Source organism: Balaenoptera acutorostrata, chromosome 1 (assembly GCF_949987535.1).
Source record: "Balaenoptera acutorostrata chromosome 1, mBalAcu1.1, whole genome shotgun sequence".
NCBI classification, from domain to species: domain Eukaryota; kingdom Metazoa; phylum Chordata; class Mammalia; order Artiodactyla; family Balaenopteridae; genus Balaenoptera; species Balaenoptera acutorostrata.
The window spans coordinates 44,330,263-44,352,490 of NC_080064.1; the positions used below are offsets into that span (position 1 = coordinate 44,330,263).

General features: G+C 36.9%; 1 protein-coding gene across 6 annotated transcripts in view; it reads right to left on the reverse strand.

The window, feature by feature from the left end:
* Positions 1-22,228, reverse strand: part of TUT4 (terminal uridylyl transferase 4) — a 145,642-nt gene that overhangs the window by 80,329 nt on the left and 43,085 nt on the right. For all 6 annotated transcript variants that reach the window (XM_057541880.1, XM_057541887.1, XM_057541905.1 and 3 more), the window contains one exon: positions 11,610-11,726. In XM_057541880.1, coding sequence (XP_057397863.1) covers positions 11,610-11,726 — 117 coding nt within the window. The remainder of the gene's footprint in view (positions 1-11,609; positions 11,727-22,228) is intronic.

Sequence of the window (22,228 nt, forward strand, 5' to 3'; positions counted from 1 at the left end):
ATAGATCAATGGAACAGGATAGAAAGCCCAGAGATAAACCCATGCACATATGGTCACCTTATCTTTGATAAAGGAGGCAAGAATATACAATGGAGAAAAGACAGCCTCTTCAATAAGTGGTGCTGGGTAAACTGGACAGCTACATAGCTACATGTAAAAGAATGAGATTAGAACACTCCCTAACACCATACACAAAAAAAAACTCAAAATGGATTAAAGACAAAAAAGGTAAAACCAGACACTATAAAACTCTTAGAGGAAAACACAGGCAGAACACTCTATGACATAAATCATAGCAAGATCCTTTTTGACCCACCTCCTAGAGAAATGGAAATAAAAACAAAAATAAATGGGACCTAATGAAACTTAAAAGCTTTTGCACAGCAAAGGAAACCATAAACAAGACAAAAAGACAACCCTCAGAATAGGAGAAAATATTTGAAAATGAAGCAACTGACAAAGGATTAATATCCAAAATATACAAGCAGCTCATGCAGCTCAATATCAAAAAACAACCCAATCCAAAAATGGGCAGAAGACCTAAATAGACATTTCTCCAAAGAAGATAAACAGATTGCCAACAAACACATGAAAAGATGCTCAACATCACTAATCATTAGAGAAATGCAAATCAAAACTACAATGAGGTATCCCCTCACACCAGTCAGAATGGCTATCATCAAAAAATCTACAAACAATAAATGCTGGAGAGGGTGTGGAGAAAAGGGAACCCTCTTGCACTGTTGGTGGCAATGTAAATTGATACAGCCACTATGGAGAACAGTATGGAGGTTCCTTAAAAAACTAAAAATAGAACTACCCCACTACTGGGCATATACCCTGAGAAAACCATAATTCAAAAAGACATGTACCACAATGTTCACTGCAGCACTATTTACAATAGCCAGGACATGGATGCAATCTAAGTGTCCATCAACAGATGAATAGATGAAGAAGATGTGGCACATATATACAATGGAATAATACTCAGCCATAAAAAGAAATGAAATTGAGTTATTTGTAGTGAGGTAGATGGACCTAGAGTCTGTTACACAGAGTGAAGTAAGTCAGAAAGAGGAAAACAAGTATCGTATGCTAACACATATATATGGAATCTAAAGATTTAAAAAAATTGGTTCTGATGAACCTAGGGGCAGGACTGGAATAAAGACACAGACATTGAGAATGGACTTGAGGACATGGGATGGGGGAAGGGTAAGCTGGGGAGAAGTGAGAGAATAGCACTGACATATATACACTACCAAGTGTAAAACAGATAGCTAGTGGGAAGCAGCTGCATAGCACAGGGAGATCAGTTCGGTGCTTTGTGACCACCTAGAGGAGTGGGATAGGGAGGGTGGGAGGGAGACGCAAGAGGGAGGAATATGGGGATATATGTATAGCTGATTCATTTTGTTATAAAGCAGAAACTAACACACCATTGTAAAGCACTTATACCCCAATAAAAATGTTAAAAAATAAAATAAAATAAAATACCTGGCAAATTAAAAAAAAAATCACACACACACAAAGGAGAGTGGGTGGTTTGGAGACTGCTTGGGAGAAAACCATTTGTCTTTCCTACTCAATCCCTTTAATATGTCAGACTCACCATTAAGTTAAAGATTCTATTTCACAAATAAATCAGACACTGCCATCCTTATCTGGTTCTGAAGAACCTAGGGGCAAGACAGGAATAAAGACGTAGACATAGAGAATGGACTTGAGGACATGGGGAGTGGGAAGGGTAAGGTGCGACGAAGTGAGAGAGTGGCATGGACATATATACACTACCAAATGTAAAATAAGTAGCTAGTGGGAAGCAGCCGTATAGCGCAAGGAGATCAGTTAGGTGCTTTGTGTCCCCCTAGAGGGGTGAGACAGGGAGGGTGGGAGGGAGACGCAAGAGGGGGGAGATATGGGGATGTATGTATATGTATAGTTGATTCACTTTGTTATACAGCAGAAACTAACACACCATTGTAAAGCAATTATACTCCAATAAAGATGTTAACATGCACCCTCTGTTCATAGTAGCACTAGTCACTGTAGCCAAGACATGGAAACAACCTAAATGTCCATCAACAGGATAAAGAAGACATGATACATATATACAATGGAATACTACTCAGCGATAAGAAAGAATGAAACAATGCCATTTGCAGCAACATGGATGAACCTAAGGATTATCATACTAAGTGAAGTAAGTCAGGAAGAATAAGACAAATACCATATAATATCACTTATATGTGGAATCCAAAATATGACACAAATGAACTTATTTTTGAAACAGAAACAGACTCACAGACAGAGAACAGATTTGTGGTTGCCAAAGGGGATGGGGGAGGGGGAGGGATGGATTGGGAGTTTGGGATTAGCAGATGCAAATTATTATATATAGAATGGCTTAACAACAAGGTCCTACTGTATAGCACAGGGAACTATATTCAATGTCTGGGATAAACCATAATGGAAAAAAATACTAAAAAGAATGTATATATATGTATAACTGAATCACTACTATAAAGCAGAAATTATAACATTGTAAATCAACTATACTTGAATAAAATAAATATAAAAAATAAATAAGTGTGTGTATGTGTGTGTGTGTGTATATATATATATATATATTCTGTATTGATTATTGTTAGATAATTTCACTGAATATAGAAATAAAGGTTGACAGGAGGTTTTCCTCTCTCCAGAACTCTTAAGATACTATTCAACTGTCTTCTGGCTTCTATTGCTACTACTGATAAGTCAGCCACATTCCCAACTTCCACACCTTTATGAATGACCTTAACTTTTCTTTCTGGCTGCTTTTCAAAAAGCAACTTTACTGAGATATAACTTATATACAACAAATTGCACATATTTAAGGTTTACAATTTGGTTCATTTTTGACATATGTATGTAATAAAACCATCGCCACAGTCAAGATAATAAACATATCAATCACTCGCAAAAATTCCCTCATATCCCTTTGTAATCACTCCCTCCCTCTTCCACACCCATACTCAGGCAACCACCAACCTGCTGTCTATGACTATAGCTTAGACTGCATTTTCTAGAATTTTATATGCATGGAATCACACAGTATATAGTCATTTTTGTCTGGCTTTTTACACTCAGGATACTTATTTTGAGATTCATCTATGTTGTGCTGTTCATTCCTTTTTACACCAAATAGTATAACAAGGTATGGGTATACCACAATTTGTATATCTGTTCACCTCTTTGGCTATTACACATAAAACTGCTATGAATACTCATATACAAGTAAATGTAGAGACATATACTTTCACTTATCTTGCATAAATCCATAGGGACTGAATGGCTGAATCATATATTAGGTATATGTTTAACTTTTTAAAAACTGCCAAAATGTTTTCAAAAGTGGATGTATTACCATATGATCCAATAATTCCACTTCTGGATATTTATCCAAAGGAAATGAAAACACTAACAGGAAAAGAAATCTGCACCTCCATGTTCACTGCAGCATTATTTTCAATAGCCAAGACATGGAAACAACCTAAGTGTCCACTGATGGATGAATGAATAAAGAAAATGTGGTCCATATATATAACTGAATATTTTTCAGCCATAAAAATAAAGAAAATCTTGCCATGTGCCACAACATGGATGGACCCTAAGGGCATATTGCTAAATGAAATAAGTCTGACAGAGAAAGACAAATATTGTATGATCTCACACATGGAATCTAAAAACAACAACAAAACCTGAACTCATACAGAGAACAGATTGGTGATTGCCAGAGGCAGGGGTGGGTGGTTGGGGGTGAGCGAAATGGGTGAAAGTAGTCAAAAGGTGAAAACTTTCAGTTATAAAATAAATTAGTCCTGGAGATATAATATACTGTTTGACATTATAGGTAATAATACAGTATTGTATATTGAAAAGTTGCTGAGAGTAAATCTTAAAAGTTCTCACCTCAAGAAAAAAAAATTGTTATGTGTGGTGGTGGATATTAACTAGATTTACTGTGATGATCATTTCACAAAATATACATATATTGAATCATTATGTTGTACATCTGAAACTAATATAATGTTATATGTCAACCAACTCTCAATTAAAAATAATTTTAAAATAAACCTTTAGGGACTTCCCTGGTGGTCCAGTGGTTAAGAATCCGCCTTCCAATGCAGAGGACGCGCGTTTGATCCCTGGTCGGGGAACTAAGATCCCATGTGCCACAGGGCAACTAAGCCCACAGGCTGCAACTACTAAGCCCGTGTGCTCTAGAGCCCACATGCCACAACTAGAGAGCCTGCATGCCTCAGCTACTGAGCCCATGAGCTCTGGAGCCCGTGTGCCGCAACTAGAGAAGCCCACACACCGCAACGAAAAGACCGTGCATGCCACAAAGAAGGTCCCACGTGCCACAACTAAGACCCAATGCAGCAAAATAAATTTTAAAAAAATTTTTAATTAAAAAAGAAAAAAAATCTTTAAAAAGAAATAAGGGGACTTCCCTGATGGTGCAGTGGATAAGATTCCGTACTCCCAATGCTGGGGGCCCAGGTTCGATCCCTGGTCAGGGAACTAGATCCCACACGCATGCCACAACTAAAGAGCCAGCGAGCCGCAACTAAGGAGCCAGTGAGCCACAACTAAGACCCAGTGCAACCACATAAATAAATAAATATCTTTTTAAAGTTTAAAAAAATAAACAAAATAAAAAGAAAGTGGATGTAATAGTTCACATTTCCACCAGCCCTGTTTTAGACTTGCCATTCATTCACATCCTTGACAACGTTTGGCATAGTCAATCTTTTTAATTTTAGCTGTTCTAATAAGTGTAGTGATTTCCCTAATGACGAATAATGTTGAGCATCTTTTCATGTGTTTGACATCTGTATGTCTTCTTTAAAAAAGTGTTGGCTCTAACCTTTGGCCCATATTTTTATTTGGTTGTTTGTTTACAATAGTCCCCCCTTATCCTTGGAGGATATGTTACAACGCCTCCAGTGGAGGCCTGAAACCACAGATAGCACCAAACCCTGTAAATACTATTTTCTTTCTCTACATACATACCTATGATAAAGTTTTATTTATAAATTAAGCACATTAAGAGACTACCCAAATGGCCTGCATCACTACTCTTGCACTTTGGGGCCATTATTAAATAAAATAAGGATTACTCAAACACAAGCACTGTGATACCACCAACAGCCAATCTGATAACCAAGATGGCTACTAAGTGATTAACAGGCAGGTAGTATACACAGCGTGGATATGCTAAACAAAGGGATGTTTCACATCCCAGGCAGGATGAAGCTGAACAACATGAGATTTCACCACACTATTCAGAATGGCATGTAGCTTAAAACTGTAAGTTGTTTATTTATGGAATTTCCCATTTGATATTGTCAGACATGGCTGACCAAGGGTAACTGAAACCACAGAAAGCAAAACCACGAATAAGGGGGGATTACTATACTTATCATTGAGTTTTGAAAGTTTTTTATATCTTCTATATACAAATAATTTACCAGATATGATTTGCAAATATTTTTTCCCAGTCTGCAGCTAATATTGTTGTTCTTTAAAAAATATCTTTCAAAAAGCAGAAGTTTATAATTTTGAGGAAGTCCCATTAATCATTTATTTCCTCTGGTATCATACCTAAGAAATTTTGCCTAATCCAAGGTCATAAGGATTTTATCTCATTTTTTATTCTGGAAATTTTATATTTTAGGTTTTACGTTTAGGTCTGTAATCCAGTTTTGAGTTATTTTTTTACATAGTGCAAGGTATGGATCAAACGTCTTTCTTTGTACATGGATATCTAACTATTCATATGTTTAAGAGAATATCATTTCTCCACTGAATTACCTTTGAATGTCTGTCAAAAATCAGTTGTTCATAGAACTGTAGTCTTATTTGTAGACTCACTATTCTGCTCCACTGATCTACTTGTCTACTTGATGCCAATACCACACTGTCTTGATTACTGTAGCTTTATAAGTCTGGAAATCAGGTGTTGTTAGTCCTCCAACTTTGGTCTTTTTCAAAGTTGTTTTAGATTTTCTAGGGTCTTTGCATTTACAGATGAATTTTAGCTTTTCTCTTCTTTTTTATCTTTTTTATTGAAGTATAGTTGATTTACAATGTTTCAGGTGTACAACAAAGTGATTCAGTTATACAGACAGATTCTTTTTCAGATTCTTTTCCATTATAGCTTTTTTTTAAAGATTTATTTATTGTTTATTTGTTTGTTTTTGGCTGCGTCGGGTCTTAGTTGCAGCATGTGGCATCTTCGTTGAGGCATGCGGGCTTCTCGAAGTTGTGGCATGCGGGTTTTCTCTTCTCTAGTTGTGGCGCGCAGGCTCCAGGGCATGTGGGCTCTGTAGTTTTGCAGCACGTAGGCTCTCTAGTTGAGGCACATGAGCTCATTAGTTGTGGCGCATGGGCTTAGTTGGCCCGTGGCATGTGGGAACCTAGTTCCCTAACCAGGGATCGAACCCACATCCCCTGCATTGCAGGAGGATTCTTTACCACTGGACCACCAGGGAAGTCCCTCCAGATGAATTTTAGAATCAGCTTTTCAATTTGGGATTTTGGTCAGTTTAGAAAGAAATTTAACAGTATCAATTCTTCCAACATATAAAAAAGGTTTATTTCTGCATTTCTTTAGCTCTTCTTTAATTTCTCTCAGGAATGTTCTGTAATTTCTGTACATAAGTTTTGCGTATTTTTGATGCTATTGTAAATAGCAGTTTTTTAAATTTCCATTTTACACTGTTTACCGTTAGTATATAAAAATATAATTGATTTTTGCATATTGAGCTTGTATTCTGCAACCTTGCTAAACTCACTCATTAATTCTAATGAATAACTCTTTTCTAGACTTCTGTATAAACAATCATATTACCTACAAATATAGTTTCACTTCTTCTTTTCCAATTTGGATAGCTTTCCTTTCTTTCTCTTGCCTGACTGCACTGTCTAGAACCTCTAATAAAATGCTGAATAAAAGTGGTAAGAGTGAACATATCTTTTTTTCCAATTTTTTTATTGTGATAAAATATATATAACATAAAATTTACTATCTTAACCATTTTTACAAGTACAATTCAGTGGAATTAAGGACATTCATTTGTTGTGCAACTATCACCATCATTCAGCAGAATTCTTTTCATCTTGTAAAACCGAAACTCTACACCCATTAAGGATAGCTCTCCATTCCTCCATCTCTCCAGTCCCTGACAACCACCATTCTACTTTCTATCTCTATGATTCTGACTACTCTAAGTACCTCATATCAGTGGAATCATACAGTATTTGTCTTTTTATGACTGGCTTATTTCACTTAGCTTTAATTTACCCAAGGTTCTTCCATGTTGTAACATATCAGAATTGCCTTGCCTTTTTTTTTTTTAAAGATTATGTTTTTCTATGTGGACCATTTTCAAAGCCTGTATTGAATTTGTTACAATATTGCTTTTGTTTTACGTTTTGGTTTTTTGGCCAGGAGGCATGTCTGATCTTAGCTCCCTGACCAGGGATCGAACCCACATCCCCTGCATTGGAAGGCAAAGTCTTAACCACTGGACCACCAGGGAAGTCTCTGCCTTGCTTTTTTTTTTTTCTTTTAAATATTTATTTATTTCGGCTGCACCAGGTCTTAGTTACAGCATGCGGGATCTTTGTTGTGGCATGCTTAGTTGCGGCACGCATGATCTGTTTTAGTTGTGGCATGCAGGCTCTTAGTTGCAGCATGCAGACTTCTTAGTTGCACCATGCGGACTCTTAGTTGCGGCATGCAAACTCTTACTTGTGGCATGCATGTGGGATCTAGTTCCCTGGCCAGGGATCGCACCTGGGCCCCCTGCATTGGGAGCACAGAGTCTTACCCACTGGACCACCAGGGAAGTCCTCCCTGCCTTGCTTTTTAAGGCAGTATAATATTTCACTGTATGTATATGTGACATTTTATTTATCCATTCATCTGTTGATGGACAACTGAGCTGCTTCTGTGTTTAAGCTGTTGTGAATAATGCTACGATGAACATGGCTGTACAAATATCACTTCAAGACCCTGCTTTCAATTCTTCTGAGTATATACTCAAAAGTGTAATTGCTGGATCACACGGTAATTCCATTTTTAACTTTTTGAGGAACTGCAACACAGTTTCCCACAGCAGCTATACCATTTTCATACCTGTCTTTTTTCCTAATCTTAGGGAGACAACGTTCAGTCTTTCATCATTAAGTATAACGTTAGCTGTAACTTCTTCACAGATGTTCTTTATCATGTTGAGGAAGCTCCCTTCTAGTCCTAGTCTGCTGAGATTTTTTAATCAGGACTTTTAAATGCTTTTTCAGCATCTACTAAGATGATCATATAGTTTTCTTTTTTGGTTTGTTAGTATGATGAATTACACTGATTCATTTTCTAATGTTAAACCAACAATGCACTCCTGTAATAAATTCCTATTTGGTCATGATGTATTTCTTCCTTAAATATACTGTTGGATTCAATTTTCTAAAATAAGGTTTAGAATTTCTGCATTTATGTTAATGAGGGATATTGGTCTGAAGTTTTCTTTTATTGTAATGTCCTTTCCTGGTTTTGGTATTAGAGTAATGTGGGCCTCATAGACTGGGTTGGGAAGCATTCTTCCTCTTCAATGTTCTGGAAGAGTTTGTGTAGAACTGGTACATACATATCAATTATCCCAGAGCTCAATGATCCTCTTTTCTTTCTTTTTCCCAAGTTCTTTTTTCTTTCTGTTTCATTTTGGATAGTTTCCATTGCTTTATCTTCAAGTTCACTAACCTTTTTTTTTAATATAAATTTATTTATTTTATTTATTTATTTTTGGCTGCACTGGGTCTTCATTGCTGCGCGTGGGCTTTCCCTAGTTGTGGCGAGCGGGAGCTACTCTTTGTTGCAGTGCATGGGCTTCTCATTTCGGTGGCTTCTCTTGTTGCAGAGCACAGGCTCTAGGCACGTGGGCTTCAGTAGTTGTGGCACGTAGGCTAGTAGTTGTGGCTCATGCGTTCTAGAGCGCAGGCTCAGCAGTTGTGGCACATGGGCTTAGTTGCTCCGCAGCATGTGGGATGTTCCCAGACCAGGGCTCGAACCTGTGTCTCCTGCACTGACAGGCAGATTCTTAACCACTGTGCCACCAGGGAAGCCCCTCACTAACCTTTTCTTTTGCAATATCTGATCTGCCATTAGTCCTACGCACTGTATTTTTCATCTTAGACATTGTAGTTTTCACTCCTATAAGTTCAGTTTGAATCTTTTTTTATATCTTCCATGTCTCTATTTTTGGGAACATCAGGAATATAGTTATACTGACTGTCTTAATGTCCTTCTCTACTAATTCTACTGGGTCAGTTCAAGGTCAGTTTTGATTGGCTGATCTTTCTTCTCTTCATGGTTTGTATTTTCCTGCTTCCACGTATGCCTGATAATCTTTGACTGAATGGCAGACAATGTGAACTTTTTGGCAGTGATGGATATTTTGTATTCCTATAAATATTCTCAAGCTTCGTTCTATAATGACATGAAATACTTGGAAATAGTTTATTCTTTTGGATCTTGCCTTTAAAACTTTTTAGTTGGGACCAGACCACATTTAGTTTAGGGTTAAATATTCCCCATTACTAAAACAAGACCTTTCTGAGTACTCTACCCAATACCCCACAAAGTATGAGGCTTTTCAGTCTGGATAGTTGGAAAATACTATTCCCAGCTCTGTGTGAGCACCAAGCACTGTTTTAATCCCCAGATGGTTCTTTCCCTGGCTTCAGGAAGCTTTCCCACATGCATGCACCACCAGTATTCAGTATTGTGCTGAATACTCTGAGGGGACTGTCCATAGATCTCTGGGTTTCTCTCTGTAGAGCTTTCTCGTTTCTGTTATTCTGTCCTACAAACTCTAGCCACACTGTACTCCCTGGACTCGTCCATCTCCTCAACCCTGGGAGTCCACTGCATTCTACTCCCTATAATACCATCTAGAAACTCTCTCAAATTGGAGCAATCATTGAGCTCATCTCATTTGTTTTCCATTCACTGTTGGTCCTTTGTTGCCTAAAGAAGACATTATTAGTGATTTTTGTCTTTTTTTGTTTTTGTTTTTGGTTTTGTTTTGTTTTGTTTTGTTGGTTATTTCGAGGAGAAGGTAAATCCAGTCCCTTTTATTCTAACTTCACCAAAAGTCCAGTACAGCTGCTTTTAAGGTTAGTTTGTTTTTTTGTAATATTCTAAAATTTCCCTATAATGTATATAATGTATAATGGCTTTCTTTTTAAGTCTGTTTGGAATTCCCTGAGCTTCCTGCAACTAATGATCAGCATCTTTGAACATTTCTTGAAATTTCTCAGTTATTATCTCCTAAACTACCACTCTGGCTCTGTTCTATTAAGTCTTCTGAAATGCTAATTAAATCAAAATAATAGGCTGATAAAATTTGAATGATTTCTTTTCCTTCTAAGTTCCTGAATTTTTTCAATGCATTCATTGTTTTCAATAAAAATGTGCTGAGCACCTACTATGTGTCAGACACTGTACTAAGCAAAGCAGAAACAAAAATAAATAAGAAATTAAACCTGTCCTCGAAAATATTTGGATACTGAAGCCTAGAAGAAGAGAGAAGGCAGACATTTATAACACAGTGTATAAGGTTTTCTGATCAAGCCACTATGGGAGCACCAAGAAAGTGTACCTATAACACAGACTTGTTGGGAAGGTCAAGTAAAAGAGTATTTCTCAGAGAAGATATCTCAGAGATAAGTAAGAAGTTATATAGAATTAATATTATAACTTTGAAAAGAAAAAATTAAATAGCTAACATACTAATGAATTTAAAAAAGAAAACATTCTACTTATACTATGTCTATATGAAATGTTCTAATAAAAATCACTGAAAACTTATGAATTCCCAAAGGCTAAACCTTAAAAGGCCCCGCATGATCTGGGCTTCTCCAGCTTCATCTCATACCATTTTCCTCCTGGTTCTCTTTGCTCCAATCATGCTCTTTCAGCTCTTCATATGCCATGTCCTTTCATAACTTAGAGACCTTCATACTGCTTTTTTGTGTAAAATGCTCTCATCTCACCCTTCTATGCCACTCAACCTCTACCTTCAAGGTTCAACAAATGTCATTTTCTCAAAGAAACTATCCCTCCTCTAAATTAAGTAAAATATCCTTGTACACTTCCTTAGCACCACAATTGCCCCTTTAATAAAACTCATCATACTTAAATCCTTATTCAATGTATGCCTTCACCAATACTTTAGAAACTCTGAGGACAAGAACCATGACTATCTTATTCACCACTCCCTAGACCTAACACATAAGAACTCAGTAAATACTGGTTGGACTAACTGATTGTACCTTTAAGCTTAGGAATCAACATACTTTAGGATGAGCAAACTGGTCTCTGAGAAGGTTCCCCTCCTGATCACCTAAGATAAGAAAGGCAATCACAGCTTTCAACGCTATCATGTCAGTTACTACTATATGACTAGACAAATACTTGATTTTTACTTTCATTGATAAAAAATATTTGATATAGTTTTACCATTCAATAAATAAATAAAATATTTTGTAAAAAGACTTACCAAAATGTTTTTCTTATGTCGTTTCTCTTTTATATGTTTATGAGCTCCCTGGATGTTTTCAATGTGAATTAAGCAAAGTTTGCACAGATATCGGCAATTGGTATATTCTGGTGAGCGCTAAAAAAAAAAGTTGAAAACATTTTTTCAGAAAACAAAAAAAAAGTAAAATTTTAACTATATACGTGAAGGATACAACTACGTAAATATATGAGACAAAAATAAGCAATGAACGAGTACTTTTCAATAAACAATTCAGTACTCATATACCCAAGAGATAGTTGTCCTTTTCAAAATAGTCATCATAGGAGATAATATACTAATTTCAAAAGATATGATAATCCTAAATATGTTTGATACTTATCTAATATAATATAGTCTTCAGAATCCAATGTAAGATAAGAAAGGCAGTATTATTATTTAGTCTTATTCCAACACTGTCTCAAAAACTGGTTTCAAAATTTCAGTCTTTTTGATTACCATAAAAAATAAAATTCACCCTCAAATTGGGAATTTCAAAAGAATGAATTGCAAATATGGAAGACAATTCCAAAAGCTGAGCTTTGAAAACACTCTACTCAATTACAATCACACGGGAATAAATGGATAACCTCTTGAGTTAACTACTCTGAAGGGAAAAACAATTATGACACATGAAAAGTATCAGTCACAATACTTAAATCATACTTTATACATGTATTCTTGAAATAATAAAAAATTAGTAATTCCAAAGGGCCTGTTATATGCTAGGCACTATGCTAGATGTTTGACATATAATTTGTCATTTTAACTCCCCTAATAATCCAACTAGATTGGCATTATCTTCATTTTATAGATGTGAAAAAAAAACTCGTAGACCTTGCGACTTTCACAAGGATACAACAATATTACATGGTAGATGCTGAATTTAATTTCATGTATATCTGAATCCAAAGCCAAGACTCCACCCATAAGATGATACAAAAAAAATTTACAAAAACACAATACGAGGAACCAAGATGGCGGAATAGAAGGACGTGCTCTCACTCCCTCTTGTGAGAACACCAGAATCACAACTAGCTACTGGACAATCATCAACAGGAAGACACTGGAACTCACCAAATAAGATACCCCACACCCAAAGACAAAGGAGAAGCCACAATGAGACGGTAGGAAGGGCGCAATCACAGTAAAATCAAGTCCCATAACTGCTAGGTGGGTGACTCACAGACTGGAGAACACTTATACCACAGAAGTCCACCCACTGGAATGAAGGTTCTGAGCCCCACGTCAGGCTTCCCAACCTGGGGGTCCGGCAACGGGAGGAGGAATTCCTAGAGAATCAGACTTTGAAGCCTAGTGGGATTTGATTGCAGGACTTCAACAGGACTGGGAGAAACAGAGACTCCACTCTTGGAGGGCACACACAAAGTAATGCGCACACTGGGACCCAGGGGAAGGAGCGGTGACCCCACAGAGACTGAACCAGACCTACCTGCTAGTGTTGGAGGGTCTGCTGCAGAGGCGGGGGGTGGCTGTGCCTCACCGTAGGGACAAGGACACTGGCAGCAGAAGTTCTGGGAAGTACTCCTTGGTGTGCGCCTTCCCAGAGTCTGTCATTAGCCCCACCAAAGAGCCCAGGTAGGCTCCAGTGTTGGGTTGCCTCAGGCCAAACAACCAACAGGCAGGGAACCCAGCCCCACCCAACAACATTCAAGCGGATTAAAGTTTTACTGAGCTCTGCCCACCAGAGCAACAGTCAGCTCTACCCACCACCAGTCCCTCCCATCAGGAAACTTAGACAAGCCTCTTAGATAGCCTCATCCACCAAAGGACAGACAGCAGAAGCAAGAAGAACTACAATCCTGCAGCCTGTGGAACAAAAACCATATTTACAGATGAAAAGGCACAGGGCTATATACCAGATGAAGGAACAAGAAAAAACCCCAGAAAAACAACTGAATGAAGTGGAGATAGGCAACCTTCCAGAAAAAGAATTCAGAATAATGATAGTGAAAATGATCCAGGACCTTGGAATAAGAATGGAGGCAAAGATTGAGAAGATGCAAGAAATGATTAACAAAGACCTAGAAGAATTAAAGAACAAACAAACAGAGATGACCAATACAATAAGTGAAATGAAAACTACACTAGAAGGAATCAATAGCAGAATAACTGAGGCAGAAGAATGGATAAGTGACCTGGAAGACAGAATGGTGGAATTCACTGTTGTGGACCAGAATAAAGAAAAAAGAATGAAAAGAAATGAAGACAGCCTAAGAGACCTCTGGGACAACATTAAACCCAACAACATTCGCATTATAGGGGTCCCAGAAGGAGAAGAGAGAGAGAAAGGACCAGAGAACATATCTGAAGAGATTATAGTCGGAAACTTCCCTAACATGGGAAAGGAAATAGCCACCCAAGTCCAGGAAGTGCAGCAAGTCCCAAACAGGATAAACCCAAGGAGAAACATGCCGAGACACATAGTAATCAAATTGGCAAAAATTAAAGACAAAGAAAACTTATTAAAAGCAGCAAGGGAAAAACGACAAATAACATACAAGGGAACTCCCATAAGGTTAACAGCTGATTTCTCAGCAGAAACTCTACAAGCCAGAAGGGAGTGGCATGATATACTTAAAGTGATGAAAGGGAAGAACCTACAACCAAGATTACTCTACCCAGCAAGGATCTCATTCAGATTCCATGGAGAAATCAAAAGCTTTACGGACAAGCAAAAGCTAAGAGAATTCAGCACCACCAAACCAGCTCTACAACAAATGCTAAAGGAACTTCTCTAAGTGGGAAACACAAGAGAAGAAAAGGACCTACAAAAACAAACCCAAAACAATTAAGAAAATGGTCATAGGAACATACATATCGATAATTACCTTAAACGTGAATGGATTAAATGTTCCAACCAAAAGACACAAGATTGCTGAATGGATACAAAAACAAGACCCATATATATGTTGTCTACAAGAGACCCACTTCAGACCTAGGGACACATACAGACTGGAAGTGAGGGGATGGAAAAAGATATTCCATGCAAATGGAAATCAAAAGAAAGCTGGAGTAGCAATACTCATATCAGATAAAATAGACTTTAAACTAAAGAATGTTACAAGAGACAAGGAAGGACACTACATAACGATCAAGGGATCAATCCAAGAAGAAGATATAACAGTTATAAATATATATGCACCCAACATAGGAGCACCTCAATACATAAGGTAACTGCTAAAAGCTATAAAAGAGGAAATCGACAGTAACACAAAAATAGTGGGGGACTTTAACACCTCACTTACACCAATGGACAGATCATCCAAAATGAAAATAAATAAGGAAACAGAAGCTTTAAATGACACAACAGACCAGACAGATTTAATTGATATTTATAGGACATTCCATCCAAAAACAACAGATTACACTTTCTTCTCAAGTGTGCATGGAACATTCTCCAGGATAGATCACATCTTGGGTCACAAATCAAGCCTCAGTAAATTTAAGAAAATTGAAATCATATCAAGCATCTTTTCTGACCACAACGTTATGAGATTAGAAATGAATTACAGGGGAAAAAAAGTAAAAAACACAAACACATGGAGGCTAAACAATACACTACTAAATAACCAAGACATCACTGAGGAAATCAAACAATACCTAGAGACAAATGACAATGAAAACACGACAATCCAAAACCTATGGGATGCAGCAAAAGCAGTTCTAAGAGGGAAGTTTATAGCTATACAAGCGTACCTCAAGAAACAAGAAAAATCTCAAATAAACAATCTAACCTTACACCTAAAGGAAGAGAAAGAAGAACAAACAAAACCCAAACTTAGCAGAAGGAAAGAAATCATAAAGATCGGAGCAGAAATAAATGAAATAGAAACTAAGAAAACAATAGCAAAGATCAATAAAACTAAAAGCTGGTTCTTCGAGAAGATAAACAAAATTGATAAACCATTAGCCAGACTCATCAAGAAAAAGAGGGAGAGGACTCAAATCAATAAAATCAGAAATGAAAAAGGAGAAGTTACAACAGACACGACAGAAAAACAAAGCATCCTAAGAGACTACTACAAGCAACTCTATGCCAACAAAATGGACAACCTGGAAGAAACGGACAAATTCTTAGAGAGGTATAACCTTCCAAGACTGAACCAGGAAGAAACAGAAAATATGAACAGACCCATCACAAGTAATGAAATTGAACCTGTGATTAAAAATCTTCCAACAAACAAAGTCCAGGACCAGATGGCTTCACAGGTGAATTCATTCAAACGTTTAGAGAAGACCTAACACCCATCCTTCTCAAACTCTTCCAAAAAATTGCAGAGGAAGAAACACTTCCAAACTCATTCTATGAGGCCACCATCACCATGATACCAAAACCAGACAAAGATACTACAAAAAAAGAAAATTACAGACCAATATCACTGAGGAATATAGATGCGAAAATCCTCAACAAAATACTAGCAAACAGAATCCAACAACACATTAAAAGGATCATACAACATGATCAAGTGGGATTTATTCCAGGGATGCAAGGATTCTTCAATATATGCAAATCAATCAATGTGATAGACCATATTAACAAACTGAAGAATAAAAACCATATGATCATCTCAATAGATGCAGAAAAAGCTTTTGACAAAATTCAACACCAATTTATGATAAAAACTCTCTAAAAAGTGGGCATAGAAGGAATCTACCTCAACATAATAAAGGCCATATACGACAAACCCACCGCAAACATCATTATGAATGGTGAAAAACTGAAAGCATTTCCTCTAGGATCAGGAACAAGACAAGGATGTCCACTCTCACCACTATTATTCAACATAGTTTTGGAAGTCCTAGCCACGGCAATCAGAGAAGAAAAAGAAATAAAAGGAATACAAATTGGAAAAGAAGAAGTAAAACTGTCACTGTTTGCAGATGACATGATACTATACATAGAGAATCCTAAAAATGCCACCAGAAAACTACTAGAGCTAATCAATGAATTTGGTAAAGTTGCAGGATACAAAATTAATGCACAGAAATCTCTTGCATTCCTATACACTAATGATGAAAAATCTGAAAGAGAAATTAAAGAAACACTCCCATTTACCACTGCAACAAAAAGAATAAAATACCTAGGAGTAAACCTACCCATGGAGACAAAAGACCTGTATGCAGAAAACTATAAGACACTGATGAAAGAAATTAAAGATGATACCAACAGATGGAGAGATATACCATGTTCTTGGATTGGAAGAATCTGTATCACGAAAATGACTCTACTAACCCAAAGCAATCTACAGATTCAATGCAATCCCTATCAAATTACCAATGGCATTTTTTACAGAACTAGAACAAATAATCTTAAAATTTGTATGGAGACACAAAAGACCCCGAATAGCCAAAGCAATCTTGAGGGAAAAAAACGGAGCTGGAGGAATCAGACTCCCTGACTTCAGACTATACTACAAAGCTACAGTAATCAAGACAATATGGTACTGGCACAAAAACAGAAACATAGATCAATGGAACAAGATAGAAAGCCCAGAGATAAACCCACGCACCTATGGTCAACTAATCTATGACAAAGGAGGCAAGGATATACAATGGAGAAAAGACAGCCTCTTCAGTAAGTGGTGCTGGAAAAACTGGACAGCTACATATAAAAGAATGAAATTAGAACACTCCCTAACACTATACACAAAAATAAACTCAAAATGGATTCGAGACCTAAATGTAAGACTGGACACTATAAAACTCTTAGAGGAAAACATAGGAAGAACACTCTTTGACATAAATCACAGCAAGATCTTTTTTGATCCACCTCTTAGAGTAATGGAAATAAAAACAAAAATAAACAAATGGGACCTAATGAAACTTCAAAGCTTTTGCACAGCAAAGGAAACCATAAACAAGACGAAAAGACAACCCTCAGAATGGGAGAAAATATTTGCAAACGAATCAACAAAGGATTAATCTCCAAAATATATAAACAGCTCATGCAGCTCAATATTAAAGAAACAAACAACCCAATCCAAAATGGGCAGAAGACCTAAATAGACATTTCTCCAAAGAAGACATACAGATGGCCAAGAAGCACATGAAAAGCTGCTCAACATTACTAATTATTAGAGAAATGCAAATCAAAACTACAATGAGGTATCACCTCACACCAGTTAGAATGGGCAGCATCAGAAAATCTACAAACAACAAATGCTGGAGAGGGTGTGAAGAAAAGGGAACCCTCTTGCAGTGTTGGTGGGAATGTAAATTGATACAGCCCCTATGGAGAACAGTATGGAGGTTCCTTAAAAAACTAAAAATAGAATTACCATATGATCCAGCAATCCCACTACTGGGCATATACCCAGAGAAAACCATAATTCAAAGACACATGCACCCCAATGTTCATTGTAGCACTATTTACAATAGCCAGGTCATGGAAGCAACCTAAATGCCCATCGACAGACGAATGGATAAAGAAGTTGTGGGACATGTATACAATGGAATATTACTCAGCCATAAAAAGGAACGAAATTGGGTCATTCGTTGAGACGTGGCTGGATCTAGAGACTGTCATACAGAGTGAAGTAAGTCAGAAAGAGAAAAACAAATATCGTATATTAACGCATGTATGTGGAACCTAGAAAAATGGTACAGATGAACCAGTTTGCAGGGAAGAAGTTGAGACACAGATGTAGAGAACAAATGTATGGACACCAAGGGGGAAAGCCACAGGGGTGCGGGGATGGTGATGTGCTGAATTGGGCTATTGGGATTGACATGTATACACTGATGTGTATAAAATTGATGACTAATAAGAACCTGCTGTATAAAAAAATAAATAAAATTCAAAAATTAAAAAAAATACAACAAATACATGTTGAATTTTAAAATATTGTTTCTAGTGTCTTACACTGAAATTGCAGCAATGCTTAACTTTTATCTCAGATTGACTTTCAATAGGCTGCAACTCCTAACAAAAAGATTCTCACTTCAGAATATAACATAATTTCCTTTAAATAGGAAACTTGCCCCAAATTTAGAAACAGTCCTGCCACAGACTAAAAATAAATACAGCCTTCATTTATAGAGTATCTATTAACCTTACAACATCCGTATGAGGATTCCCCATTTTACTAGCAAAGCAACTAAATCCCTAGAAGTAAATAATTTGCCCAAGGCAACAAGCAAATAAGAAAATTCAGCTCAATCTAGTCATTTCAATTCTTTAGTTTAAAACTATTTCAAATCTGTCCTTATTGCAGAATGAATTAAGCCCTCACAGACTTTTTTCTCTCAGTTTCCAACCACAGCTACTTCTTAATTCACCAAGTATTTTCTGAGCTCATACTATGTCAAACATTTTTCTAGGAGGTGAGGATAATAATGTAAACAAAACAAATGAAAATCCTTGTCTTCATGAATTGACATTCTACTGTAGGAAGACAGGTAATAAACAAATGTACAAAGAAATAAATAAATAGGAATGTGGGGGAGGTGTTATCTCCTTTTTAAAAATAGTTATCACTTATTAATAAAATGACTTGAAGTGAAAGACTGAGCTGTGTGGATATATGAGAAGACATTCCAAGCAGAGATAAATGTGAATGCTAAGGCCCTGAGGCAGGAATGTGCCTAATTTGTTTGCAAAATCGCAAAAATGCTACTATGACTGGAACAGAGAGGTAATGGGGGTCAGATTACAAGACCCCTCATAAGGACTCCAAGTTTTATTCTAAGTGTGAGGGGAAGGTATTGAAGGTTTCTGAGCAAAGAATTACAAGATCTAATTTCAAAGGGATCACTTGCCTTCTATATTAAGAATAGAAACAAGATGAGTCTAATGCCATTATGAGCATACTACAATAATCCAGATGATGTTGGTTGGCTTGGTTCAAGGTAAGAGTGGTGTAAGTGGCAAGAAGGGTTGGATTCAGGAGTTGATCCAGATGATGTTGGTTGGCTTGGTTCAAGGTAAGAGTGGTGTAAGTGGCAAGAAGGGTTGGATTCAGGAGTTGAAAGCATAAAGACAGAATTCCTAAAGCCATGCATATTGATGAAGTCACTACAGCAGTCATGAGAGCACTCATTAGACAACTTTTTCAATTGTAAAATGTGAGCAGACAATGAAGCGTCTGGAATCTTTTAGTAAGAAAAGCTTGGTATAACACTGAATGGGGAGCCAGAGGCCTGAAATGACATCTCAATTGATCTCGGATAAATCTCTAACTCTTGAGCCTGCTTCTATATCCATAAAATGAAATAATAAAAACTGCCCTACTTGGTAAAATAATTCAATTCTGCAAGTAGCTAATCTTTATTTTGTGCTTAGCACATACAAGGCACTGTGTTAAGAACTTTACTTGTATTATCTTATTTAATCGTCATAGCCCAATAAGCGAGGTGTCATTATTTTTATCGACTCCATTTAAATGATAAAGAAACTGAGATTTGGGGCTTCCCTGGTGGCGCAGTGATTAAGAATCTGCCTTCCAGTGCAGGGGACATGGGTTCGATCCCTGGTCCGGGAAGATCCCACATGCCGCGGAGCAATTAAGCCTGTGTGCCACAACTACTGAGCCTGTGCTCTAGAGCCCGTGAGCCACAACTATTGAGCCCACGTGCCACAACTACTGAAGCCCGCACGCCTAGAGCCCATGCTCTGCAACAAGAGAAGCCACCGCAATGAGAAGCCCGTGCACCGCGACGAAGAGTAGCCCCCACTCGCCACAACTAGAGAAAGCCTGTGCACAGCCACGAAGACCCAACGCAGCCATAAATAAATAAATAAATAGATAGATAGATAGATAGATAGATAGAAACTGAGGTTTAAAGAGGTTAATAACTCATCCAATATCATCTAACCAGTAAGTGGCAGTGCTACACCTAGTGACTCCAAAAGCCCATACACTTAACCACTAAGCAAACTGTTATCTTTAATTACTGACCAACTACTATGTGCAAGGCACTGTATTAGGCACAACAGTAAATAAGACAAAAATGTCCTCAGTATCATGAAGCTTCTAGTTTCACAGAAGGGACACATGAAAAATGTTTAAATATTCCTTTATTATAGTTAAAATATTTATTTTACCATGAAACAAACATATTGATAAGCCTTCTTTAAAGTTTCTGTAGACCAGCTAGAATAAAGATTTGTCTCCTGAACAACCAACAGATCAAAGAAAAAATTAAAGGGGAAATAAAAACGTTTCTTGAGACAAATAAAAATGGAAAAACAACATACCAGAACTTGTGGGATACAGCAAAAGCAGTTCTAAGAGGGAATTTCATAGCAATAAATGTCTACATTAAGAAGCAAGGAAGATCCCAAATAAACAACCTAACTCTACCATAAGGAACTAGAAAAAGAAGAACAAATTGATCCCAAAGTCAGCAGAAGAAAGGAAATAATCAAAATCAGAGCAGAAATAAATGAATTAGAGATCAGACTCACAGTTATAGAGAACAAACCAGTGATTACCAGTGAGGAGAGGGAAGGGAGGAGGGGCAATAGAGGGGTAGGGGATAGAGAGGTACAAACTATTATGTATATAATAAGCTACAAGGACATACTGTACAACACGGGGAATATAACCAATATTTTTTAATAACTATAAATGGGGTATAACCTTTAAAAATTATAAATCACTGTATCACACACCTGAAACTTACATGACATAGAATACTATTCAGCCATAAAAAATGAGAAAATCCTACCATTTGCAATGACATAGACGGACCCTGAAGGCATTATGCTAAGTAAAATAAGTGAGACAGAGAATGACAAATACTGTACGATCACTTATATGAGGAATCTTAAAAAAAAAAAAAAAAACCCTCATAAGAAAAGAAATCAGACTTGTGGTTACCAGAGGAGGGGAGGGGAGGGGAGGGGAAAACTGGAGGAATGTGGACAAAAGGTACCAGCTTCCAGTTATAAGATAAGTAAGTACTAGGAATGTATGAACACTGCTGAATGATATATAAGAAAGTTGTTAAGAGAGTAAATCCTAAAAGTTCGCATCCCAAGAATATTTATTCCTTTTTTTCTTTCTTTTCTTTTTATTTTACCTATATGAGAAGATGTTAGCTGAACCTACTGTGGTAATCATTTCACAATATATGTAAATCAAACCATCATGCTATACACCTTAAATTTATACAGTCATGTATGTCAATTATTTTTCAATAAAACTGGAAAAAAATAAAAGTAGTAACTTGAAATTTAAAAAAAAAAAGATTCCTGGGCATGGAGATTCTAAGTATTTCCTAGTCAATACTTAACACTTGCTATAGGGAAATTTACTCTTCTGATCTAACAGTTTGGACTTATTCCTTCTTTAGCACAGGTTAAAAATCTACATCTTTACTCCTCAATTAGATAATCTGTAAGTAAACTGTGAACCAAATACTTGATGCAATCAAAAGCAAGTTGGTAAGAATATTCTTAACGAGTATTTTAAAATTGGTAAAGAAAAACTTTAATTAACAATATACTGGATTGAAAACAAGAGGTTTTGGATGGCACGAAAACCAAAAAGGAGTCAGAAGAAAAAGAGATTACAGACATCTATGCTGGTATTGGCACACTGATTTTACATCATTGCTATCTAAATTCAACAACA